General features: G+C 40.6%; 1 protein-coding gene across 6 annotated transcripts in view; it reads left to right on the top strand.

Annotated features, from left to right (window-relative positions):
• The window catches only part of CBLN2 (cerebellin 2 precursor), a 100,056-nt gene extending 72,763 nt beyond the window's left edge, over positions 1-27,293 (top strand). For 2 of the 6 annotated variants that reach the window (XM_063795862.1, XM_063795861.1), the window contains exons 2-8: positions 13,198-13,263; positions 13,454-13,993; positions 19,390-20,024; positions 20,471-20,515; positions 21,654-22,176; positions 25,204-25,323; positions 25,603-27,293. In XM_063795862.1, the coding sequence (XP_063651932.1) occupies positions 21,820-22,176; positions 25,204-25,323; positions 25,603-25,800 (675 nt within the window). In that variant the 5' untranslated portion in view covers positions 13,198-13,263; positions 13,454-13,993; positions 19,390-20,024; positions 20,471-20,515; positions 21,654-21,819 and the 3' untranslated portion in view covers positions 25,801-27,293. Of the gene's footprint in view, positions 1-13,197; positions 13,264-13,453; positions 13,994-19,389; positions 22,177-25,203; positions 25,324-25,602 lie in introns of all 6 variants that reach the window. The other 4 variants (XM_063795859.1, XM_063795857.1, XM_063795860.1 and 1 more) reach the window with 3 other exon arrangements.
• The last annotated feature ends 364 nt before the right edge of the window (positions 27,294-27,657 follow it).

The raw sequence follows: 27,657 nt of genomic DNA, 5'->3' as shown, positions 1-27,657 counted from the left end.
GAGGACTTAGCCAAAAAATCTTTGCTCAGACCAAGGTCCTGCAACCATGAACCTCTCATCCTCTTTTGTTATTTACCTTTGTGTTCTGGTGATTTTCTGTAGCAGTAAGCTTTGAATCCCTTCTCTTTCCTGTTTGTGTAACTACTGTACCTCTTATGTGTTGTTACTATGGGGCTTACATAAAAATTCTCATATAGACTTTCTAAAGTTGATAACAACTTAACTTCGGTTGCATACAAATATTCTAGACATCAGCCCTTGCCCCACAATTTATACTTTTCATTTATTTACATCTTTTTATGTTATATGTTCCTCAACAAGTTTTTTAGCTACTGTTATTGTTGACCATTTTTATTTTTAACCTTCATACTAGAAATCTGATTTTTAACCTTCATACTAGAAATATTTATACTAGAAATACTGTAATGGTGGTACTACATATTATAATATGTTATACAGTAATAATATTAAATACTGTAATGGTTGTACTACCATAATGTAATGATAATATGTATTACTACCATGACAGTAGTAGACTATTGTGAATTTGTCTATGAATTTATCTCTACCAGTGAATTTTATACTTTCATATGTTTTCAGGATAGTAACTATCATCCTTTCTCCTTCAGTTAAAGTACTTCCTTAAACACTTTTTGTAATGCTGATCTTTGCTGATGAATTCCTTCAGCTTTTGCTTGTCTGGTGAAGACTATTTCTACTTCATTTATGAAGGATAGCTTTGCTGAGTGCTATTCTTGGCCGACAGATTTTTTCTCTCAACACTTTATGTCTTCTCGTTCTCTCCTAACAGCTCCTGCTGAGAAATCTGCTGATAGTCTATTGAAAATCTTATATGTGACTTAGTGTTTTTCTTTTGCTGCTTTTAGAGTTCTCTCTCTGACTTTGGGTTTTGACAGCTTGATTATAATGTGCTTTGGAGAGTATCTTTTTGGGTTGAATCTATTTGAAAACTTTTGAACTTCATGGATCTGGATGTTCACATCTCTCCCAAAACCTGGGAAGTTTTTAGCTATCATTTTATTAATTAAGGTTTCTATGCCTTTCTTCATTTATTCTCCCTCTGAAATTCTCACAATGCAAATATTTGTTCACATAATGGTATCTCATAAATATTGTAGATTTTCTTCTCTTTCTTCCATTCTTTTTTGTATCTCTGACTAATATGCAAATATTAATAACTCATTAAATAAGTTGTTTTGAGAAAATTTGACCATATAGTATATGTTTTTTAATTTAATTGTATCTCTGACTATCTGACTAGGTTATTTCAAAAGACTTGTCTTCAAAATCAAAATCAGAAATTCTTTCTTCTGCTTGAACTTTTGTTGCTGAAGCTCTCGACTGTATTTTTATTTCATTCATTGAATTCTGCAGCTCCAAATTTTCTGTTTGGTTCCTTTTTATGATATTCCTTTGTTGGATTTTTCATTGAAATAATAAGTTATTTTCCTGATTTCATTGAACTGTCTATGTGCATTCTCTTGCATCTCACTGAGTTTTCTTAAGATTATTATTCTGAATTTCTTTTCAGATGATTTCTAAATTTCCATTTCTTTGGAATCAGTCACTGGAGAATTGTGTTCCTTTTGTGGTATCATGTTGCCTTGTTTTTAATTTTGTGTGTGTGTCCAGGCATTGATTTCCACATATCTGGTGAAACAGTCACCTTTTCTAGTTTTATAAGATGGATTTCATAATGCAAGTCTTCCACCTGCAGGTACATTTTACGGTGTCAGTTGGGTAACGTGTGTTGGCTTTGGTTTTGAGTGGACATGGTTTCAATGCAATTTCTTTAGAATGTCATAGAATGACTTTCATAGAATGTCAGAAATGCCTGTGAGTGCCTCAGTAGCCTAGGCTGTAGGAGTTTGTATGACTGGTCTGCTGGCTCAGTCATAGCTCCATTGGGAGTGAGTTGCTGGGTTTGTATGGATGTTGAGAGAGTGCAAGGCTGGCCCACTGGCTTGGACACTGCTCCCTTTTCAGTGAATTGCTGGACTTTGTTCATGTGCAGAGGGGACATGAACTAGCCCACCAGATGGCCACAGCTACTCTTGGTTGGTTTACAAACAAATGGAGCATGTGAATGGCCTATTGAATTGTGGGTGGTGCACTTGGAACTCTCTTGTTTCCAAGCTGATCTTGACTGGGAAGATGAGGTGGCAGGAGCAGAGTCTTTTTTTCTTTTCTCTATGTGGCCATCCTGAATCTTTACCACTTCCTTGCTGTACGCCAGTGCTCTCGTACAGATACTCAAGTCAAGACGTTTATTTTATTTGTTCCTCCTTGTGTTATGGGGTGGGGGGAAATTAGGCATCTCTAATCAGCTATCTTGTTGATGTCCTAGACACAGACTAGTTTAAATAAAGCTATATTTTTGACAAGTCTTCATTCAGAACCATTTCCACTCATCTTATAGATGAATAAAACTTATATAAATAATGCAAATATTAATAACTCATTAAATTGGTTGTTTTGAGAAAACTTTGATCATTTAGTTTTTTTAAATTTAATTGTAAAAACATAATCTGAGTTTATTGCATCTTTTAGGTTTCCCTTTTTATAATGTAAATCTGGCTTTACCCCATTGTGATTTAATCTCTGGATTCATAGCACATGCTCATTATTTTCTATAGGTGTGTCTTTGTGTGAGAGAGCATCGTGTATGTATGTCTATGTCTGTATCTAAATCTATGTAACTATCTATATGTGCTGATTTTAATGAGAGACTTCTCTAAATATTAAGACAAAGTTTTACAATGGTATTACTTCCACTATTTGAGCACCACTCACTAAAATGGAAAAGGAATTCTAGGTTCAATATCCTAGAAGCAACTTGCTTTCAATTTCCTGTAGTTTAAAACTAGCAACTGCCAGCAGGTGTATCCAAGCACATTTCAACTGTCAGACAGTATCAGAGAGATAAATAAAATCACTAAGGTAACCAACTTCTAAAAACCCCGTGAATCATGAAGACATTTTTACATAACATCAAACCTAAATTATACTTGGCAGACTAACATTTTAAACTGCCTCCTTAAAAGTAGGATTCATTTTCCACTATTGTCTGTTTCCAAAGACTCTAAATATGCATTCAGCATTTGTGTTATCCGGGTTTAAAATAAAAGTAAAACAAAATAGTGAGATAAAATAATCTTCCACAATTTTTATACCAAAGCTAGTCAAGGAGACTCGTCTAACCACATCAGTCAAATTAGGTCAAATGTGTTCCTATCACTTTAGTATGATAAATGATATACTGAGAAATCATACCTAAATGGGTCATTTGGACCATATCTTACCTCTGGAGGAGAGAAAACATTCTTCCCAAACCAAATGTTTTATTTTTCTTCTTATATGATTTCATTGCTGTGCTTGAGATATACTTTATCCTCTTTTCCGTTTTATCTAAATGTTTTACTTTTCTTCCTATATGATTTCATTCCTGTGCTTGATATATATTTTATCCCCTTTTCCACCATCTCTCAATTATAATTTTGTCCCTGTATGGCCTACATTGTCATCCCTACTGCTACTCATGCTCCTCACACCCCATATCAGTCCTCACCTATCACACATATACACTCAATTTATGTGATACATAGCTGGCTTCAAATAGCTGTCATCTGTTGTAAATGAAGTCCCAAACGTGTGCATGGCTTACTGCTCCCTAAAGGGTAGTAGCAGACACATAAAACAATAAATTTGGAGGTACTGTTCTGTGAGTTAGTTCTGTTTATAATCAATTATCACAGGGGAATTGTGTAACCTAGCAATGATTCTGTTAAATGATAAGGTGACTTATCACATAGACCACCTGCCAAAGTTTACAAAATCACACCTAGTGTCTTGAGATATCTTTTATTTACCCCTGACATATAATAATTCACATGAGCCTCCAGAGCACTCTGAGATTAATGTTTACGTAATTTTAAGCCCTCATACTAATGCACATGTTATTGCCGCACGGACAGAGGGAAAATTGTGCATGAAATAAGCAATACGTTATAGTTTCCATATCCAACTCTCAGAAAAGAAGGCTGCCTTTTAAATGTTTTATCTGTCATAAAGTGCTGAGAAGTAATACGCACTATAGTGGTGGTGTGATAATTTCTGCTGCTTTCTGAAGCTTGCCAATTGCAAAATTACTCCTGATGCAAGTTAATAAATAATGTATGCACTGTTAATAGATCTAAAATCTCAAGTTCCTGTTAGAGAGAGAAATTGTGCCAAATCTTCAGAGGAATGCTATATTAAATTGGAGGGGACAGAGGGAAGAGAGAGAGGAAAGAGAGAGAGGGGATAAAATAAAGATGTGTTAAAGTCATGGATGCTGTTTACTGTAAGGCCCTAAAACTAACAGGGTTTAAGTAATCAGAACATTTTGTTTCATGCATTGAGTATTCTTATATAATATTGTATTTTACTTTTCTTCTGGTTTGAAAATTAACTTCTCATATTCTTTATAATTTTATGGAGATAAATGTCAAGCATCTTTTTTTTTTTTTTGGGTTGTTGTTTTTATTTTGGCTTCCTGGGAGTGATTTCAAGTTTACTGTTTTTTTAACTTAATGAAAATAAATGCTAATGTGTGTGTGTTTGTGTGTATGTGTATATATGTATATATATACATATATCACAGCTATCTATATGTTTTATGTAAGTACCACTTACACCTATCACAACATTATTCACAGTCATTTGATTTATTTTTATTTTTCTTTATTTATTTTTCTTTATTTATTTTTTTTGAGACGGAGTCTCGCTCTGTCACCCAGGCTGGAGTACAGTGGCGAGATGTTGGCTCACTGCAATCTCTGCCTCTTGGGTTCACGCCATTCTCCTGCCTCAGCCTCCCAAGTAGCTGGGACTACAGGCGCCCACCACCACGCCCGGCTAATTTTTCGTATTTTTTAGTAGAGACAGGGTTTCATCATGTTAGCCAGGATGGTCTCGATCTCCTGACCTTGTGATCCGCCCGCCTCGGCCTCCCAAAGTGCTGGGATTACAGGCGTGAGCCACCGCACCCGGCCTATTTTTATTTTTTAAATTCATACCAATGTAAGCCTTTGGAATCTATGTATGTATCATAGAATAGAGATCAGCAAACTTTTTCTATAAAAGACCAGAGAGTAGCTATTTTAGGCTTTGCAGGCCATGCGGTCTCTGTCACAGCCACTCAACTCTGCTGCTGTATTGAAATCAGAGAGCAATTTGGGAATGAGTCTGGCTTTGTTCTATTGGTCATAGTTTGCAAACCCCTGTCCCAAGGAAAAATTGATCCAAAAGCAAGTTGATTCAAATGTTTTTCTATAATTCTCTAGGTTGTCTTAACATGCTTTGAAGGCTTTGGAAATTCTCCATTGTAGGCTGATAAAGCTGTTCACTTTTCCACTTAAGAAGCATACAGAAGCCTGCCCCTTTTCCTGAAGCCATGTGATCGCTCATGCACCTTATTAAACACAGAAGAATTATTTTCCTATGTGCCCAGATGATCTCTGTCCATGACTGGCCTGCATCTGGGTGCAAGAAGGAACCCAGCCATCCTGCGCCCTCCCTCTTTAGACCCACAAGGGGCAGGAGCAGCTGGATCTGTGTAGACACAGCCCTGTGCTTACAAAGAACAATGGCTTTCTTAAGGCCTGTCAGTGAGCAGCACGCAAACAGTGAAAAATTGGGAGCTCAGGAAATACACAAACTCCTCTGCCTGTTCCCTGTTTGATGAGCTCCTTCCTGGGTTCATGAGAAGAGAGCTGATATTATTATTCCTATGGAAAGAAAGGATAAAAATAATAGATATTTGATCAATGGATATATAAAAAATTAACAAGTGTCACCGAGGTGATTGCCTTGGAGCTGACTACAAAATCAAGGTGCTCTGTGTCTTTCTTTGCTACTTTTCATTGCACTTCATTTGATTTCAGAAACCCCAAGAGACTGCATTTCAAAATGGCTTTTTATCTCCAATGCTATATGAAGTGCCCTTTAGAAGTCTAAACACAATAATGTCATCTGTGTCCATGTCACTCAGCATTGCCTTATCCTCGAAAAAATCAAATGGATATGTTAGCGGTGAATTCATTTTAAATGCCGGCCACCGGCTGGCAATGAAAAGTGCTTTCTTCAAATCTCTTTTCAAATACACAATCAACCCCATATTGATCAAGATGTTTTATCTAATTGCATTTCATTTCATACTCTGCTGTGATTATCAATACAATATTTTATTTAATATAAATATTTGATAATAAGTTATCCTTTCTATGAAAATGAAAGCAAGCCATAAACTCACCAACAGAGTCAAATCCAAAATGGCGCGACTTGGATGTGTGCTCTGAGCCTGGCACAGGCCTTTCTTGAAGCCCCTAATAGGTTAGGGAACACGTTACTTCTCAGTCAAATTCATCAAATGTTGACTTCACATGCACTCCACAGCTACAGAGAAATTGTTCTTTTCACCTCTGAAAAGGGAACTTGCAAATCCTGAAGGGAAGTCAGTGGCTGCCCCACTGCTGATTGGTTAATTGTATTGCAGGTCACAAAACATCAAGTACATTGCTGCCTGAGACCCAGAGCAATCACATCAAAGATGCTTGACTTTGCCAGACCTGGGGAGTGCTGGTGGGCTGTGGGATGCCACATTGCTTCAGGGTGTACTTTATATCCTTTATTTCTAGTAATATATTTCCTTATTTATTAATTGAGACAGGGTCTCACTCCCATTGCCCAGGCTGGAGTGTAATGGTACTATCACAGCTTACTGCAGCCTTGACTTCCTGGCCTCAGGTGATTCTCCCCACCCCTGACTCCAGAGTAGCTGGGATTAGAGATGTGTGCCACCATGCTTGGCTAATGTTTTGTATTTTTAGTAGAGACAGGGTTTTGCCATGTTGGCCAGGTTGGTCTTGAACTCCCGGGCTCAAGTGATCTTCTGCAACATCCTTCCAAAGTGCTGGGATTACAGGAGTGAGGCACCGTGCCTGGCCTCTAGTGATATTTTAAAACCTCATATGCTTATACAATAGAAAATATTTATAAAGTTACCTACAAAGTGATTTCTGGTCCTGGAATGTTCTGTGCTTTTTGTGTCGACCCTTTCCTCAAACAGGTGCTTCTCCCTTCTTACTCCTACAAAAAGCAGTATTGTCACAATTTATGGGGAGTGAAGTAATGGGATTACTTCCAGAGACAGGAACAGAAGCTTTGCACACCCTTTCTTTAGAACAACTGCACATTTTGAGATCTCCAAGATAACCCTCAGGTTCAAGGATCCACTAGAAGGGTTTGCAGTGCTCAGCTAACCTGTTAGACTCATAGTGAAAGGACACAGGTTAAGATCAGCAATGGGAAAAGGCGCATCAAACAGGGGCAGGACAGACCCAGTGTGGAGCTTCCAGGTGCCCAGAGTATTATGTCTCCTAGCTACGATGTGTGACAACACCATGGGGTAACCCCCATCAGTGACAAGCACCAAACCCAGAGTGTCCAGAGATGTTATGGGGTACAGGTCACATAGACATGACTGAGCCCCCATGTGCCTAACCTTAGTCTCTAGCCCCTCCAGAGTCAAGCTGATGCCACACGGCCCAAGGTGCCACACTAAGTCACATGGTCAGCATAGATCCTCTCTAGGAGGATCCTAAAAGTTGTTTACATCCTACATTCATTAGGGAAGACCTGCGTGTTCACCTCTGTATGACTCTGCTCCTTTAGGAAACCTTCCGTGACGTATTTCATGAGAGCTATTCATTTCTGCCAGCACTCTGTGCTGGAAAAGCCCATCCAGCCTGCCTGTTTTTCTTATGCTTGGACTCTTGTGCTTACTTTTTTAAAAAACATATTTTTATTTTAAGTTCCAGGGTACGTGTGCAGGATGTGCAGGTTTGTTACGTAGGTAAACATGTGCCGTGGTGGCTTGTTGTACCTATCAACCCATCACCTCACTATTAAGTCGAGCATGCATTAGCTATTTTTTCCTAATGCTCTCTCCCTGCACCCCACCCCTGAAAAGGCTGTAGTATGTATTCTTCCCCCTCCCTGTGTCCATGTGTTCTCATTTTTCAGTTCCCACTTACTAGTGAGAACATGTGGTGTTTGGTTTTCTGTTCCTGCATTAGTTTGCTGAGGATAATGGTTTCTAGCTCCACCCATGTGCTTTCAAAGGACGTGATCTCATTCTGTTTTATGGCTGCATAGTATTCCGTGGTGTATATGTACCACATTTGGCAAGGTTACAGATAAATAGGAACATTTTTACATTGTTGGTAGGAATGAAAATTACTTCAACCATTGTGGAAGATGGTGTGGCAATTCCTCAGAGATCTAGAACAAAAATACCATTTGACTCAGCAATCCCATTACTGGGCATATAGCCAAAGAATATAAATCATTATATTATAAAGATACATGCACATGTATGTTCATTGCCACACTGTTCATGATAGCAAAGACATGGAATCCACTCAAATGCCCATCAATGAGAGACTGGATAAAGAAAATGTGGTACATACGCATCTTATTTTGCTTTATCATTTTCATTCAGTTTGAGTTCATTTTATGAGAAAATCAAAGATTTAAAATTCAAATTAAAGCAAATTAAATAGCATATACTGTATTTGTCATATTTTTATTTGTTTGCATGGTACATTGGTAAACAATGGTAAGCACTGCATTCGAGATATTGTAGGAGAAAAACTGAGTAGATTTCAAAGCACTTGACATGATAGAAGATAGAAAATAATATATTTCTCTTCTTCAATTACTCTTTAGATGTCAGCGTAAGAATGATGAAAACATTTTCAGTTTTTATGAGGTGGTTTAAAAGCCTATGTCTGCATATAATTTGGTTCTCTTTTCTCAGATCCTTAGCTATTACTCTGTTGGTTTTAAGAGTTTTTTTTTCCTGACCCCTGCTTCTTGTTTCAAGCCTTTCATTATGGTTCTCTACTTTCCACTCCTGGGCATCATAATACGCTGAGAATCTACCTATCAGTAATTTGGTCTAAGTTGGTTTAATTTCCACTTTTCTTATTTTTTTCAAGATAAGCTAAAGAAACACCCTCATTTACCTTGAGTCTTAGAACCAGTAGTCTCACTAGCAAAGTCTTTTCATTGCTCCATAACTCTCCTGCATGTTTACTGCTGTGCAGCAGAAATAGAGACAGGAAAGGACTGTTTTATGCTGAGCAATTACCACCTCTTCCTCCAACCACACCAAATGCAGGCAACAGGCCTTCTAAGCGTGCAGGAGGAATTTTCTTTTCTTTTCTCTTTCTTTCTATCTGTGTTTTTTCTTCCTTCCTTCTGCTCCTTCTTTCAGATAATAGTAAACAGCTATTGCTAACTGAAATTTCACATGTATGTGGCAGAAAATTCACTGATAGACAGATAGAAAATGGATAATATTGATGCCAGGTTTAGAATTGCAGACCTGACATTCTTATTTATTTATTTGGAAGAGTTATCCTATCTCCCTAAGTGTTTTCTTTTTCTTTTTTGTGTCTGCATTATTACAATTAGTAAAAGAATTCCACATTTATTAGCTGGTTAAAAAGAGGAAGTGAAGTAACGTGTGTGTTCCAGTCAGCATGGAGTGGGGTGTGCTGCAATTTAACAACTCATTATGAAAACAACTTGTTTTTTCCTTATGCTACATGCACAGGACAGGTAATTAGGGGTCCTATCCCCTACCTCTTCAGCCTGGGACCCAGGCTAATGGAGCACCTGCCATCCCAAACATTGCCAGTGGGTGTGGTAGGAAGAATGGCTCAACTGAGGGGGGGGGGTTGTCACCAGCCCAGAGCTACAGAAACAGGAAGCACTTCCCTCAAGCCTCACCTGAAGCCATCCTGCTCCACATAACCAACAGGATGCCCCACAGTGCTAATACCTTGTGCTCAGAGGGAACTTGTTCAGGGACTAGAATTACCGACTTTCTCTGTAAGACGTTTATCTAAAGTGCTGAGCTCATAGTAGGTGTTCGTTGAATTTTAGATAACATGGTTATCACTTTGCTACAAGGTCATGAATGAGTCACATTATTTTGCTCAAGTTCCAGTTTCTGTAGAGAGAAGGAATTTTCAAGTTGTTACTGATTAATTTCAGATTTGAACATAAAGTACATTTTAAAACTGCTTATGATAAGTTAAATGGAAAAAGTAGATTACTGTATATAAAATTCTATAATTCATAAATTAAGATTGTATTAGGTTGGTGCAAAAGTAATTGCTGTTTTGCCATTACTTTCAATGGCAACAACTCAACCTAATATTCATACTTTTTCTGCTTCTCTGACACACACACACACCCCCACACACACATAGTCAAACACATATTCACAGTGAATTTCTTTCATTTTCATCAATAGGAAATTCTCCCTCCCCCTCAAAAACTATCTAGTTTCTTTAAACTGAATACCTTAGCAACCACGACAGATTTTTGAACACATATTGAAAATAGGTGCGTGCGCTCTGAGATCTCTGACCACCAGCAGGCTTTCCAGCCGAGGGCACCTTTAGAGTGAAGCCCGGTCCCTATTTTAAACACGGCATTGTGCCTTCAGTTATGTGCTTTTTTTTTTCCTCTCTCTCTCTCTCTCTCTCTGTGTTTTTCTTTTCTTTTTTTAAAGACAGAATCTCGCTCTGTCACCTAGGCTGGAGTGCAGTGGCATGATCTCGGCTCACTGCAACCTCCACCTCCTGGGTTCAAGTGATTCTCCTGCCTCAGCCTCCCAAGTAGCTGGGATTACAGGCACGTGCCACCATGCCGGCTAATTTTTGTATTTTTAATAGAGACAGGTTTTCACCATGTTGCCTAGGCTGGTCTGGAACTCCTGATCTCAAGTGTTCCGCCCATCTAGGCCTCCCAGAGTGTTGGGATTACAGGCATAAGCCACCGCACCAGGCCACTAATTTTTTTTCTTTTTAATCAATATCAGCAAGGGGGAAATGAATAGGGGTTGCAATGGTAAGAGATGAACTTTTACACATTTCAATTTTTTTTCTTTAACGTTTTTATTGAGGACTTTGCCTGAAATTTTGGCTAAGCGTATTTAGAGATCGTATGTAACTTTTTGTCACTGAGTTTTTAGTTTTTTTTTTCCTTTGCAGGCATTCAATTTTTTTTTACTTTGTGTTATTTAAGCTGAGTTTTTTTATGTCAATCTTCTCACTTAATATACTCAGGTTATTGGGAACAATTATTTAATATGAACCACTTTAAAGATGTTTAATTGACAAATATAGGATATAATATGGTGTTATGATACATGTATATACTGTGGAATGATTACATTAGGCTAATTAACATAATGTATACCATTTTAAAATAGTAATTCTAAACTCCAGAACTTAATTCCAATACTTGAAATTTGAAAGGAAAGGGAACAATTTCTCTAGTTAGAATAACTTCAAAAATCACCATCAAAAAACCCCTTTTTCATATACTTTTTTTGTTTTGCAGAAATTTAAAAGGCTGGCTAAAGAAAATGTTTATTTTTCTCTTAAAAATTATTCTTGTCACTTTCTTGCAAACATACTCTAGGTAAATCAGGCATAATAGATTACAACTTTTATAATACATTTCAATTTGACTGCTTTAATCAGAGTCAAACCAAAACAAAAAAAAAAAGGGTAATGAAAACAGCAAATAAGAATAATCTTATAATTTTTAATTCGTTAAACATTCTTCATCATATTACACTCTAAGGATTATGAAAAATAAATTATAGAAGAGATTATGTGATTCGTTATTAATTCTTTCCCTGCAGGATTGAGAACCAAAGGATGCTACACTAGTTCTTCATTATGGAAATATGCACTTCATGTAATATAATCAGATTGCACCCAGGCATGGCAATGAAGGCTAGGCATAAGCTGAAAAACGAATCTGACAGTTGTCTTCAAGTCTCGTTTTAGCCAAATGTTTCGAATTTCTCCCGGTTCAGATCTTTGATCAGAGTTTATAACATCAATCAGAGTTAATAGTCTGATGATTTTTGTCACTCTATAATGTTTTCAGCTTTCGAGGCATGAATTATGGCCTTTAACCCTGTCCTCTTTTCATTGCTCCACGGTTTCCCCCATTCTATGACCAGGATTAGGAAATTTCCTACGGTTAGATTGTGTATCAACCAAATGATGAATTAGCTCTTTTGCTGAAATTATCTAAACATAAGGATTTGTCTGAGCTTTCCAATCATTAAAATTATATTTTCTACTTATTTATTTAAAGTAAGGTTTTGTTGAGTAACCTAACCAAAAATATGCACACATTTGTAATATATATGTACACGTATAATCTGTTTTCATATCTATCTATCTATCTATCTATCTATCTATCTATCTATCACAAATTGTTAGTCTATGTAGTAACCTTTGTCTGTTGGGATATTTACTATTTTTCCTGAGCTATATTTCTTATTTTCTGTTTATGCCCACAAAAAGAAGTTTATCGCTCCTTCCCTCATTGACATGTTGGACAAAGCCCCTGAAGGACCGGGGCAGATTCCCACTCCACCCGTGCACTTGTCGTTGTATTTCCCAAAGTCCTCTTTGGAGTTGCTGAGCCCTGAGATCCAGCTCAGTGTTTTGTTTGTGAACACGTAAATCAGAGTAGTGAAGCCCAGGGAGAGACAAGCACCGAGACAGTTTCTCCCCTCTGGTCTCCTGTTGTGAGTCCTCCTTTTCTGCTCCTGTGGAATCCATTCTGTAAAATCCAATGTTTTCCTCTCAGCAGCATTTTGCACAAAATTCACATATGCACATATATGAGAAAATAACGTTATGTCATTTAGAAAAACATTTCCAAAGTAAGGCATCCATGTGGTGGAAAATTTAAAAATACAGAGACACATAGGATTAAATAATAGTAATAACAATCACTTGCCTAACACTTCCCTAATTCCACTAGTAACCTCTTCTGAAACAATTTTCGCAATGTTTCCCTTTTTCCTACTATTTCCCAAAGTCAAAATCAAATGATTATATGCCTACTTACAAATATGTCAACTTTATTCAATGTCTATTTTCTGCTTAAAAGATGGGGATTTAGCTCACTATCGCTAGCCTTCTTTATTTCTTTTTTCTTCAGTAATTTAAAAGGAAATATATTATTTAAAATTATATTATTAATTCGCTATGTACCTGGAAATGATGTACTTCTTTTTCATAATTTTAGTGAGCATCTCAACATCTTTTGTGAAAAAGGAGAACGTGGATGTCACTGGCTTTCACTTCACGTTTTGTGAGTTCCATTTTATTTTTCTGTTACCAAGATTGTTAGCTTTTGTATTACAGAAAGGATTGTTTTGAATGACATGTTTAAGGAAGGAGTTTCTTGATTTTTATGTATTTTGAAAAAATATAAATATTAGATATTTGTATGATAAGCTGATTTAAATCTATTTCTTCTATTAAAAAAAGTATTTTGGCAGGGCTCAGTGACTTATGCCTGTAATCCTGGCATTTTGGGAGGTCAAGGCAGGTGGATCACCTGAGGTCGGGAGTTCGAGATCAGCCTGATCAACATGACTAAACCCTGTCTCTACTAAAAGATGCAAAATTAGCTGGGCTTGGTGGTGCATGCCTGTAACCCCAGCTACTCAGGAGGCTGAGGTAGAATTGCTTGAACCCAGGAGGCAGAGGTTGCAGTGAGCCGAGATCGTACCAGCCTGGGCAAAAAGACCAAAAGTCTGTCTCAAAAAAAAAAAAAAAAAAAAAAAAGTATCTTGCTCTGTTGGACATTTTAATAAACAGTGAAATTCAGAAAACGCTGACAAAACAGGTTAGATAAATGAGAAAGAAAAGGCTAAGAGAACATAGGAACTGGGTAACACAATCACATACACAAAGAAACAACCAGTAGTTAACTTTTTGATATGAAAGGTCAACCCAACTGTACAATCTCAAAATCACAAAAGAAAAAGTTGGCCTTCTAAGTTTAAAGCTTCAGATGAGCATTCACATTCCCTAAGGTGAGTCAAGAAGGTAAGGACAATTTATTTCTTTAATGAAATATTAAGCCGTGCTAATTAATATTAACCTAAATGATAAATATGTGTTTATATGTATAATGGTGTTCATATAATTTCATGTAATGTATGCATATGAATAATCTCAGCATGGTTACAGTATTAATGCTGGGTACTTTTTGACTTATTTCTCTGAAACAGATCCCTCACCTGTGTATACACACAGAGACCCACACGTTAGTCCAGCTCCATGCAGACATATAGACTTCAGTGATGGGGTGTGTTCAAGGAGCCCAAGCATGGTAGATCTTCCATTTCTGAAGACTTAGTGACACTTTTAGTCCACCCAATTCTGTCATTTTTTAGTCAATTCTATTTCAAGCAAGATTTAGATCTCTCAGAAATATAAAAGACAACAAAGGGAAGCACAGGATTAAAATGTGTCCAGTCTTCTGGCTATACCCCAGAATCTCCCAGACCAGTCTAGAGAATGTGAAACCTCTATAAACCAAAACATACACCAATAAAATAAAGGTATCTTCAATCTGGTAGGGTAACTAAACAACAATTTTCTCTTCATTTCATATATATGTATAGATGTGTATATATATAAACATTTTACCCATTAGACATGTCTGAAAGTGAGTATGAAGATACATGGTAGAAACACCTAAAATTTGTATTTAATAAGCATCAGAATAAATTTATCAATGTTTAAATAGAGGACTCTCAAAAAGTAAAGATGCTATACTAGATGTGTTGAAAAACAGCAAAATAAAATATCACGGTACTTGTTTGCAATGAAATTACGGTTTATGGGTGTGAAAGACATGTATATGTGTTACTCTTACACTGTGCCCTGCATTACCCATCGGCATACAGGACACAATATAGGCACCATAGCAGAGCTGCAAACAACATGAGGTACCTATTAAGAATATAGCCATATATCATTTTAGGGGAATATTTAATGCACAAAAATAAATCATGGAATAGGTTAGTATTAGTCTATCATTTAAAAGCTATTCTGTGCAGAACATCTCAAATAACATTTTGAATTAAAGCAAAACTTAATTTAATACTTAATATTCACTGAAATCTCCCTAAAGGCACATAGAGGATTTACAAAATTAAAAAAAAAAGAGAAAGAAAATTTCTCTTTCAAATAAGGCAATGTGTGTTATGTTATTTTCCATGATACAAACTTTTTATTTTAGTATTTTTGAAAGGTAGGTAAAATAGTTCTAGTTGCTTAGGCTTCAACGTCTAGGAAATTTAGTGTGAATATCATTTCACTAATGAAAGTGCTTTTCTTTCCCCCGCCTCCGTAGCCCATCTTCTCCATAAACTCCGTACAATAGTACCAGCCCTTAAACTGAGCTATCTCTCCACCCTCTGACTTATCAGCACTGATTGCTATCAGCTGTTTCTGAGCCTTCCTGCATTTTGATTCATTGAGGTTTTTCCTTACCTCCCTGTATGGTTCAAGTTTGCTCAAGAGAAATGATGGTGCAATGTAATGTATTCCTCAGATATATCAGAAATTTCACAAATGTTTAGGCTTATTGGAGAGGATGAGATCCTGAGGGGAAATCCATATACTTTCTCGTAGATTAAAAAGAGTAGTCTCAAGATCAAGAATTAATATCAAGTATAAAATAACTAGTTAGTGCTAGCGAATAGTTTTGGAAACAACAAAAAGGTCCTATTCAGATCTAGATCTAGGCAATATTTTAGTTACATTTCTTCTGACCTGGATTAACAGTCACATCTGTAATCTGGTTTGTGGCTGCAGCACAGTCAGAATACATTCTGATGGCAGATCCCTAAGGCAATGGAAGGCAGCTTAGTGGCACGCACTGAGGAGATGGTGACAAGGAGTCCTCTCAACTCTGCTGCCTCCAGATCAACAACTCCAGACACCGATACCACACTCAGATCTCTAAGCTTCTTCAAAAACAGAGCCTCTCAGATGGTTCTTTCCTAAACCTTCAGCTTTTCACTCCTTTAATTCATCGTACCCTATGATCTGTTGCTTCTTGAGGATGTAGGTATGTCTTCTGGTAAGAGCGAGCAGAACAATCGCCGGATGTTAAAGGACAATTTGAAAAGAAAACATATTTTGGAAAGCTGAAATGGTTATGTATGTGCTTAAAGTTCGCTTCCAACTCTTGGACTTAAAACTTTACTAAACGATCAAAAATACAGCATACCTTTATATTTTATTTCTACGGGAGAACACTTGAGAGGGAAATACACATTGATATATCACCTCATATAAATTTTTTCAGATACAAAAGCACAAGTTTTTTCCTTAAATCATGCATTTTCTTTTTTCTGAAATTCCCTTCTAGATAAAAATATATTATTTATGTATATTATGTTTACTCAAAATAATCCAAATATAAAAAACCTTAAAATCATACCTGTAGCTCATTCTAAAACTAAAGCTATACAATTACATTAAAAGAAAAAAATAAATAAAAATTAGAAATTGCTTTAGCTACATATTACTGATTTTCTACAACCTCCTGGATAATAGAATTTTTAAAATTTTTAATTTTAAAAATAGATTTAGGGGGTACATGTGCCATTTTCTTACACGGGTACCCAAATAGTGTACATTGTACCCACTAAGTGATTTCTTATCCTCAAACATCCTTCTACCCTCCTGCCCTTCTGAGCTTCTAACATCTGTTATTCTGCTCTCTTTGTTCATGTGTGAACATTTTTTACCTCCCACTCATAACTGGAAACATGCAGTATTTGACTTCCTGAGATATTTCGCTTAAGACAAAGGCCTCCAGTTCCATCTATGTTGCTGCAAAAGACGTGATTTCATTCTTTTCATTCCTTTTATGGCTGAGTAGTATTCCAATTGTGTGTGTGTGTGTGTGTGTGACACTTTCTTTATCAAATCATCTGTTAATGGACACTTAGATTTATTCCATATTTTTGCTACTGTGAATAGTATTGCAGTAAACCTAGCAGTGTAGGTATCCTTTTCCATACGATGATTTTTTTCCTTTGAGTAGATACTCAGTGGTGGAATTGATGGATCCAACAGTAAATCTATAATGCATGCTGAAGATGTATTTCAGAGATAGATTATACCCAAAGAACTCAAATTTAAGTTCCATGAGAGACAAATATTTAGAAAAAATGAGAGGAAGGGTACTTGAATTATCCCAGCGTCTCCCCTTCCCACATTTTTCCCTAATATTAGAATATGTTCCTCTTCAGCTCTGTGTGAAAACCTGTCTTTACCACAGGGTTGCTGTGGGTGTTAAATCGTGTTATATCCCAGACAAAAGACACGGTGCACTATCTCACACACCACAGGTGTTCCATAAATGGCTGTCATTGTTATTGTCTGTGGGAATGTCCACTATTAATGTTCTAGTAGTAATAGCAACAATTATTAACATGGAAAAGGGAGAGAAAAAGGAATCCCTGAGATAACTAGAAAAACTTTTGCTTTTAAATCTTAGACATTTTCTTAAAAAATTTCCAAGCATATTTACAAGCTAAAATTCCAACGCTTGACTTAAATATCTTTTTTTTTTTTTTTTTTTGAGAGAGAGCGTCTCGCTCTGTCACCCAGGCCGGACTGCAGTGGCCCGATCTTGGCTCACTGCAAGCTCCGCCTCCCAGGTTCACGCCATTCTCCTGCCTCAGCCTCCCGAGTAGCTGGGACTACAGGCGCCCGCCACCACACCCGGCTAATTTTTTGTATTTTTAGTAGAGACAAGGTTTCACCGTGTTAGCCAGGATGGTCTCGATCTCCTGACCTCGTGATCTGCCCGCCTCGGCCTCCCAAAGTGCTGGGATTACAGGCGTGAACCACCGCGCCTGGCCGACTTTAATATCTTCTTATGTGAAAAACTAATTAATCAATGAATAAGTAATCTGCTTCTCTGTCAATTTGCTATCTTTTATGGTTTCTTCTAAAATAATCTCTAGTCTAAATTAAACCTAACCTGTTTATTATATAAGAATGCTTATAGCTTTTTTCAATAACTTAGTCCAATAAGTCACATAGATTAAAGGTGTCTCTACATATATATAATTCAAACATTTACGTTGCCACATAGTAAGTGGTTTTCTTTTTTCCCCCAATGTTGATGATGATAGTTCATGTGTGCTTGCATTTATATTAGTCAAACGGAATGCTTACAGTATTGAGGAAAGATGCTGAGTAGAGTTGCTATTTAAAGATTTATAGATGTGTGAGAGGTATTGCTATAAATTAGCATCCCCAGATTGGTCTAATTATGTCTGTGTCTCACATGTCTTTCAAATATCTAGTGTTCTTTGCTATCTATGCTTACACTTACATCAGTTCTCTCTATGGTGGAATGATGGATGGGGGCTTATTTTGACAGTAAGACACTATCAAATGGATGAAATAGTGGAATAAAATAACTATTTGAAAGTAAGAGTGCATTTCCACTCTGTTAGACTCACAAAAATGGTAACAAAACATGGCAAACTGTGGTGGATTTGAAAAAGCATCCTGGCAAATGCCAGTACCTATCTCCAGCATGGTACAAAAGTGTTGAAGTATGACATTTACTTTACAGTGAGTATAGCTTAGGAGGATGAGAGATTTTGGAAGTATTGTATATTTTCTACTATTTTGCATGCTAGGTTAACCAGGAAGCATTTGGCTCAGAGGTACTTTTAATCACATCCTTACACCCATACTAAATATTTTGTCTCACCCAGCAGTGTGCAATGACTTTCTGCATATCCATTCCAGTTGAACTGATCGTGAATTTCATCTCCAGTGCTTAGAGATGATGCCTTGGCACTTCTGTTCTAAATGGGGAGAATAGCGGTGAGAGGGCCTGTGGGAAAATAAGGCCTTCAAAACCCCCTACCTGAAAAGACCTCCGTTTGTTAAGGTGGAATCAGACACTGCTGAAATCTTCAAAGGGAAGAGGGTTCAGTGTGAAGTCTGGAGGAATAAGAAATACAGATGCTCTAATGAACAGCACTGGCTAACTTTTTTTATTATTATTATTATTATTAGCCTATCAGAAAAGACATATAATGCATGTCAAAGGACAAAGTATTTTTTAACCATGTTTTTAAAAAAAATCAGGCTACAGAGTGTAGATTTAAATATTGATTTTTTTTTAGACCGGCATAAACTATACGGCCCAGTTGTCTGTGCAAACGTCGTGCCGACGATAATAACCGATGATAACCTCACCGCAGCATTTATCATCTTGGCAGAGTTGTTTGTTAGATCAGTGAAGATCCGGAAAATCAGGCGGCGTGCTGCTTGGTTTTGCCAGGAGTAAAAGTACTGAAGGATACCGGGAATACTGGTCATTATTGTTCTTCTTGTGGTTGCTATCATTATTATTATTATTATATTATTATTATTGCAGAGGTCAGCGCTGCTTTTGGGGTGAAAGAAGACCATCAGCAAACCTCAGCCTTGCGGCCGGGACTCCCCCGTCTTCTGTCGGAGTCCGCCGGTCCGCAGCCTGCGGCAGGGAGGCCCGGGCACCCGCAGGTGGCGCCCCACGTCCGTGTTTGCGCCCTCAGCCGCGCTCCAGGCGCAGCTGGGAAACCCAGCGCGTCTCCCCGGGTCCTTTGAGCGAGCGCGGACACCGCAATTTAATAAATAAGCGCAAGCGCCAGCCGCTCCACCAGTCCGAGGTCCAGAGGAGCAGACACACAGACCCGGGCCGGAGGCCCCTCTTCTAGCCCTGCGGGAACCGGACAGTTCCCCAACTGGGGACTCTGGAACCACAGCTCCTAAATCATCAAATTCTCAAGCTTTTTTTTTTTTCTTCTCTTCGTCCCAGCCATCCCAGTCTTCTTCTTTTTTTTTTTTTTTTTTAACTTATTTTTTTTTCGCTCCTGTCATTATGAAAGTGGTCACGCCATTCAATATTAAGACTTGGAGGGAATTGGGGAAAGAAAAGAAAGAATCTAAAAGAAGAGAAGCGACCGGTGCTTTTAAGGGTGCCTAATTTTCAAAAGAGACGTCTGGGAGTATTTTGCTCTGGGCGTTTGGGTGAGCAGGACCCGGGCGTTGGAGGGTGCGGCGGGCTTGGGAGCAGGGAAGGTTCCGAGTCCTAGGGAGGCGGCAGCGCTCGGCTATGCCCTCTGGAGAGTGGCGGGGCTGCGGGGCCGAGGGGAGCCGCGAGGGAGCCGCGCTGCGGACGCGCTGAGCGCGGGAGCTCGAGGGGCCCCAGGCAGCGGTGCGGGCGCGAAGCCCAGGGGTTGGAGGCACCTGGGCGCACAGCGCGGGGCGCTGAGCCGGGCGAGACGCGGGGTTCCCGGTCCCGGGCGCGGCGCCTAAGCGGGCGCGCGGGGCGTGGTGCACCCCTGAAGCGGCGCAGGCTGGCGCGGGAAAGCGGCAGGGCGGGGCGGCGCGGTTATTGGCCACGCGCTGGGAGCAGGGTCGCGCTCCGTGTCCTCCTCCCGACAGCTCCCACTCGCCTCATTTTCTCTAAGCAGAGCAACTTCGCGGACAGCGGAGCTCGCCCAGCATGGATGTTCCAGGTAACCACCCCCGACCTGCCCTCCCCTCCGCATGCAAGCGCCTTCTGCGTGGATTTTAACCAAGACTCTCCCTGGTCCAGATCGAGGGGTGGGGGAGGTGGCGAGAGAGAAGAGAAATCATGTAGGATCGGGGCTGCGGACAGCGGATATTTATCAAGAGCCAACTTCTCTGTTCTTAGAAAGAATATTGGAAGAGTTAATGGGAGGCTGTGGGCGGCGAGGGGGCGGCTTCTCTGTGAGTCTCTGGGCTGGTATTGAAATGGCCTGTCTGCTTTCCTGGGAGGAGCGGGGACCGGGCAAAAGTGCAGACGGGCGCGTAAGTTCGCAGAAACCTGCAGGGGCTGCCGCCCCGCTGAGAAAGAGAGAATCCCCGTGGTCTGGAAACCAGAGCTGGAGAATAAGCCAAGCCTGGGATTCCGTCGTTGGAATCGGTCCTTCGCCTAAGAGAGGAATCCCAGGGGTTTCACCAAGGGGGCTCGCTAGTGGCTGCAGGGACCTTGGAAGTGGGTGTTTGGTTTTACTGCCGGTGTGTGTGTGTATGTGTGTGTGTGTGTGGTGTCATTTCCCCCCTATTAATCTTATTCGCCCCAAGGAGATTCCTGGGATTTGTTCTGTGGGTGGAAAATAGATAAAATCTGTACCAAAGGGACTTAAATGGACTTTAAAAACATCTCGAGGATTGAAAAATAGAGGATAGCAGGGAAACAAGGGAAAGGAAAAGGGTTCCTTGGTGCTGCTCCAAGGAAATGCTGTGAGATGAAGACGAGAAGGCAAGCATTCGTAGGTTTTTCTTTGCCTGCGTCTTAGCCCCCTCCGCGCTGGTGAATGGGCGGGGTGGCGGTGACGCCTTCTGAGGGTCTCGGGGCCCGTCTTAGCGACGAGGACCTGCAGAAGCGCGGCCCCCTCCCTCGTCGCAGCCCCGCGCGCCGCTCGGGAGCCTTCAGGGATGCGCTGCCAGCTGCGCCCGGGCGTTTCTCCGGACCTGTTGTGCCAGATCGGAAAGCGGGTTGGCTGTGCGCGGGACCAAGGGGGTGGCCTTCGGGGAGAACCCCCGAGCCGCAGGCACCTGCTCCCAGTCCCCCTTCTTCCCGGTGGCTCCACCTCCCGGTGTAAGGCTTTGGGTTCTGTGCCCTGACAGGTTCACAGGCGCCTTTCTTCTGAGAACGACCCTGGCCTTGAACGTCAGAGCGGGGGACGAAGGCCCGCGGAGGCTGCTGCGGGCTCCGCGCGTTCCTTCGCGCCCTTCCGCGCCGCTCGCGCCCCCGCCGGCCTCCACCCCCGCGCGCCGCCTCCCACCAGTCCCGATGCAGGCGCCCGGCCGGGGGCCACTCGGGCTGCGGCTGATGATGCCCGGGCGCCGGGGGGCGCTGCGCGAGCCGGGCGGCTGCGGATCCTGCCTGGGGGTGGCGCTGGCCCTGCTGTTGCTGCTACTGCCCGCCTGCTGCCCCGTGCGGGCGCAGAACGACACGGAGCCCATCGTGCTGGAGGGCAAGTGCCTGGTGGTGTGCGACTCCAGCCCGTCGGCGGACGGCGCCGTCACCTCCTCCCTAGGCATCTCCGTGCGCTCCGGCAGCGCCAAGGTGGCCTTCTCCGCCACGCGGAGCACCAACCACGAGCCGTCCGAGATGAGCAACCGCACCATGACCATCTATTTCGACCAGGTCAGCCGCCGGCCTGCCCACCCCGCCCCCAGCCCGGGGAGAGGGGCGGGGACCTGCGCGCGCGGGCTGGGGTTCAGGTTTCTTGGACGTGGAGTTCCCAGGCTCTGTCCTCCCCCTCTGCCCTGCTACTCTCTTTCCTCCCGTTTCATAGAACGCACTCCTACTCTTTCCCTTTTCCACATTTTGGCTTTTTAAAAACTTTTAAATGATCAGCTAACTTGGCACTTGGATGACTGAGAGTCCCTTAAGGCTGTCTAAGCTTTCTAAGAGTTCCGTAAACCTAAAGATTTGAAATATGTTTCCCAAAAGGAAGCATTGCACGTTTTACTTTTCACGGCGGTGTGGTTGATGGTCTTCAGTCACCCAGGTGGCCACCTGAAGGATTGAGTGCATTTAAAACTCTCCACGCTCACGAAAGGAGTCTTCCCAAGTCTCTGACAGCATTTGGAAAATACATTCCTATTGCTTATTTTGAGGAATGGATTGGGGAAGGGATGTTTATCTTAAAAAAAAAAAGTGAGGAAGAACAGGGATGGATATATAAATACAAAACAAAATATTGTGATTGTGTAAGTAAAATATATAGTAAATGAAATATATACCATAAGCAAATGCAATATATACAGTGTATACATGAACAGTGTGTTGGTACAAATTTTTTTAAAAGAGCAGTGACTTACGTCACCTTAAGCCACTTAACTTATGCCATTTGGTTCAAGGCAGAAGGTTCAGAGATATGATCAGGCCTTTCTAAACCCTTCTCCGGGTTATTGATGCTCAGGGTTAAAGGCTATGACCTTCTTTTTGTGTCCTGCTCGCCTGGTTTCTGTTGTTTTTCAGAAAAATAATAAAAAACATTATAGAGGTTTCCAAGCTTTAGCCAATTAGCTAATTACCTAATCATTTTACCAAAGTGTTTCCCACAGAATGGGGCGCCTGGCAGTCACTGACAACCTACCAGGGCTTACTGTACGTGTTTAATTGACTTTCCTTTGGTCTGTTAGGCAACTCTTAAACTTAATAACCATAAACCTACAGACACACACACTCTTGACTCTAAGTCAGCGTATTTCTTTCTTAATTACTGTTAAGCGTCAAGTATTTGAGGTTTTTTTTTCTTGGCAGGGGAAGGCATATGTCTCTTTAATTCATTTTTATTTACAAAATGTAAAATTATTTATTGTGATTATGTCCAAATGAGACAGCAATGGAATAGGCATTTGGGAACTAATACTCTATTAGTAAGGTTTCCTTTACGTGCAGTTATTGTTATATTATTATTATTCGCTTACCAATGTCTTGCAAAGTTTTCATAGCATTTTTATATCCACCTTTGCATTTGTGTAACAAGAAAGCTCTGTGATGTAGGGCAGGATAAGTAGTAGCAGGATTCTAATTTTATACATGAGCAAACTATGGCAGGGTGCGTTCAATCTTTCTCTGGCTCCCCAGTTAATGAGGAGCTGAGGTCTGCTTTTCAGGGTCTGGTTGGGTGTTCTTTCATCTACAGCAGGGCTAAATTCTACCTGAATTTATCAGTTTCCAGAATGTAAAATTGAGGTGAAGGAGTTGAGGTGAAAGGAAGAAGCAGTTCCAGAGGCTTAAATGGAGAATGCTTTATTCTTTTCTAAAAGCTTTGTAAGGAAGACAGCGAGCATAGCCTTGTGAGACTGAGAATAGGCATCCCGAGGTGCTTGTCTTAACAATGGAACCCAGAGTGTCTGTCTCAGTCCTGCCCTTGAGTGGAGCTGAAGTGGTGCTCACAGCTGGGTTGAAGAAGCTGAAACAGGCATATTTCACAAGTCATTTCGGCGATCGTCATTGGCAGCATTTCACATTGCGCTGGGAATTGCATGTTATTCATCTATAATGAGCGTGTAAGAAATAACAGCAAAGGTATTCCAGTTGAAGTTTGTATTCCCATTAGGTAACAAAATCTTAAACCCAGGATTTTGATGTTGTTGTTGGCTGTTTGTTTTAAAAGGCAGGCCATCTTATTATAAAGCAGTTGTGCATTTATGGATGAGGAGGATGGAGACAGCATCCAGACAAAGTGGCCAGAGTCTGTGTTGAGCATCTGAAAGAAACTGGGTCATCACGGGGGTCCCGCCACTCTTGAAATTCTGCTTATGAAACACTCACCCCTGCCCTTTTATCTGAGGAAAGCCATCTGCAGGGTCATGCGCTCATTCCAGGTGGCTAATTTTGTCATTGTTTTGCATGTTGTAGAGTTCCCATTAGCTTAAGCTAAGGATGTCCAAGCTGCCGGTTCTCTATTTATTCAAGCTCATTTACAGGGCACCATGGCTCAGGCAAGGGAGCAGCACATTGCTCAGGGAAAATTAAGGAAAAACAGGAGTAGCAAATGTTTTTCTACACAAGTCTTTCATTCACCACCCATCATCGACCACCTACTGTGTGCGTCCAGAGTGTGCCAGGCACTAAAAAACACTGGAGATCCAAACCTCACAGAGCCCATTGTCTCTGGGAGCACGTGAAGTTAGGTCCCAAGCTTGAACTTACAGAAGTGATCTCCTTTAATTGGCCTCTTGCCCCATAGCCGCTTCTCTACCCACTCAGAATGGAACTTTTTTTGTTTGTTTGTTTGTTTGTTTGTTCGTTTTTTGGTCAAACAAGGCATCATGTTGATGCCCCCATAATCCCACAGACCTCCCTGGACTCAATTTAGGATTTGTTTAACAAACTTACCATCTTCGATTCCTTTCTCTCTGCCCTGCCCCTCAACTTACAAAATTCACAGCCAGTTTTTGAATGCATAATTAAAATATGCTTTAGAAATCTTGATTAGTTACAATTTATTAAAATACCTTTGAGATTACTTCCTGCTATAGAATCTTTTAACTTCAGCACTGCCTCCTTCCTGGGAAAGCCAGAATGCTGAGGAAGCTGAATTTGTGTTCCCAGCCGCTGATGAAGGAGGCAGTGTTGCTGGTTATCCAAGGATGATGAAAACATACACCGAGGAGGGGCTTGCTATTGTGTGCTGTGTTCCCTCTTCTTTTTCAGGTATTAGTAAATATTGGCAACCACTTTGATCTTGCTTCCAGTATATTTGTAGCACCGAGAAAAGGGATTTATAGCTTCAGCTTCCACGTGGTCAAAGTGTATAACAGACAAACCATCCAGGTGGGTAGATTTGAAACTGGATCCTTTCAGGTTTGAGTTAATAGTTCCCCATTGCTAAAGGCCCCTTCACCTGGTCTCTGAGGCTGAGGGAAACAGGGTACTGGTCTGTCCAGGGGGTGATGTGGCTCTGAACTAGCTGGGAGTGCTCACTGTCAGGCTCCCCTGATGTGTACTCTAAGGGAAGGATGGGGGTGGGAGTGGGGATATTGGCAAAGGAGAGAACAGTGTGTGGGAGTTGGGTGCTTTATGGTCTGCTGAGCTCTACTCTCTGCATTTTAGGTCAGTTTAATGCAGAATGGCTACCCAGTGATCTCGGCCTTTGCAGGAGACCAGGATGTCACCAGAGAAGCTGCTAGCAATGGCGTGCTGCTGCTCATGGAAAGGGAAGACAAAGTGCATCTCAAACTTGAGAGAGGCAACCTCATGGGGGGCTGGAAATACTCCACATTCTCGGGCTTCTTGGTGTTTCCTCTATAAACACAGAGCCCCCTAGATGGTGGGGGAATGGCAAACTGGACCCAGGACTCCGCCCTTTAAAACACCCTGAACTTGCTGGAATTGGGCACCTTGTTTCCAACCTCCGTCAGACTGTTGCAGTAGAAGAATGATTTCCTTTGAAACCTCCAGTACTTTTGTTTTTGTTTTTTGGAATACTGACAATTCCTCGGGAACCTGGCCTCTAATTAGTTTTAGATGACAAGGTCTTAAGGAGAAATGAAATTATCGATTTGAGCAATTTGTACCTGTGATTGTAAAGTCAATATCGGATTTTATTGTTGGAACCATGGACCTCTTTTGTTTGTATGTTGTATTGTCGTCCCAATGGAAGGAGAGCTCCTGACTCCAGGATGGGCTGCAGGTTGCAGTCAGGGCTTGAAGCAGGAGCCCAGCAAAGAACCACCTGCTGGACAGTCCTTGACGTGTGTTCTGTGTGTGTCTGTATAGCCTTAAGAAAAAGAATGGTTTCACTTTCATTCTGTATTCTTCCCCCCACCATGTGGCTGGGAGGACTTGGGAGGGGATGGGAACATTGTGAACCTGTCAAGAAGTGCTTTATCCAGAGAAGCAAATTTTGCACGATTGGACTGCAATTTTTGTTTTGTATTGTTTGTGTTTTTTCTTGAAAAGCTTTACTTTTCTTTCCACACTCAGCTCTCCCTCCTCAACCCCACTTTTATTTTTCTTGCTGGGGTTGGGGAGAGAAAATATAGAATTCCTGGATAAGACCAAACAAAACAAAACATTAAAATACCTGTATGTTTTGTTTTAGACGAGACCAAACTAAACAAAAAGTATCTGTTTATCAAAGTAAAAGTAACACAATGGACAATTCTGCTTATTCTCTCAAAGAGATTCTAAGATGCACCTTTAGAACTATTAATAGCAACCTGCATTTTTTTTAATTTATACTTCAGAATCCTTTAAGAACCTGGTGTTCCTGAGTGGTCCTGAATCATATAAGTTGGGAATGGAGGCTGTAATGACCAAGTCCCCTAAACATACTGTTTCTTTGCCACGTGTGCTGTGACTTCTCAGCGGGTGATTTAATTTATTTGGATCCACCTCTGAGTGAGCGCACAGTGATCAGGTGCTTCAAAGCCAACAGACAAGCTCCTCTTCCTCCGGATCCTCTTTTGATCTGCCCAGGAAAGGGATGCATTGACACTCTCCTGCATGCACCTGGCGAGAAGCCACCTGGAAGTCACTGTGGTTAAAGATATTGGTGGAGGTACCCCAGGAGCACTGTTACAAATCCTTCTTGTTTTGGCATCTCATACAACATTATTAAGACACAGCTGAGAGTTGATGGGTGTGTAATTCATATGCCAAGGAAATGTCACTAATCCCAAAGCAATCAAAAAGGAGACCTCAAACCAGATGTTAATTTGTTCTTTGTGTAACAATGTAACCAAAATATTGATGATAAAAGTCATAATTTAAGATTCAGAATAAATGGGTTTGATGTCTGGCTTGCTGTCATCCTCCACTTTGTCTCCCAACTCCCAAAATGTGTGGATATAAAGGCCAACTGTCAAGGACCTGGGGAAGATAAATCTATACAGTGCCTCTGTAAAAAATGTACTCTCAAACACACACACACCGGTATGTGCAGACCTGGCTGTGGGTATGGATGGATATTGTACACTTAGATATATTTCAGTTTATACATATATATTTTTTGAAAAGGAAGATCTTGGGGGAGATATGTGAGAAAGACAGCTTAAGAAGGTTTTAGGGCTAGGCAGTCTGCTTTTATCACATGTCATCTTTGATGTGGTGCAAGTTCCAATCCAGTATTTTCATCAGTGAACACTGATATAAAAGAAACTAACA

The sequence above is a fragment of the Pan troglodytes genome, chromosome 17 (assembly GCF_028858775.2).
Source record: "Pan troglodytes isolate AG18354 chromosome 17, NHGRI_mPanTro3-v2.0_pri, whole genome shotgun sequence".
NCBI lineage: Eukaryota > Metazoa > Chordata > Mammalia > Primates > Hominidae > Pan > Pan troglodytes.
Note: the sequence above shows the minus strand (reverse complement) of the source record. Positions and strands in the feature narration are given on the sequence as shown.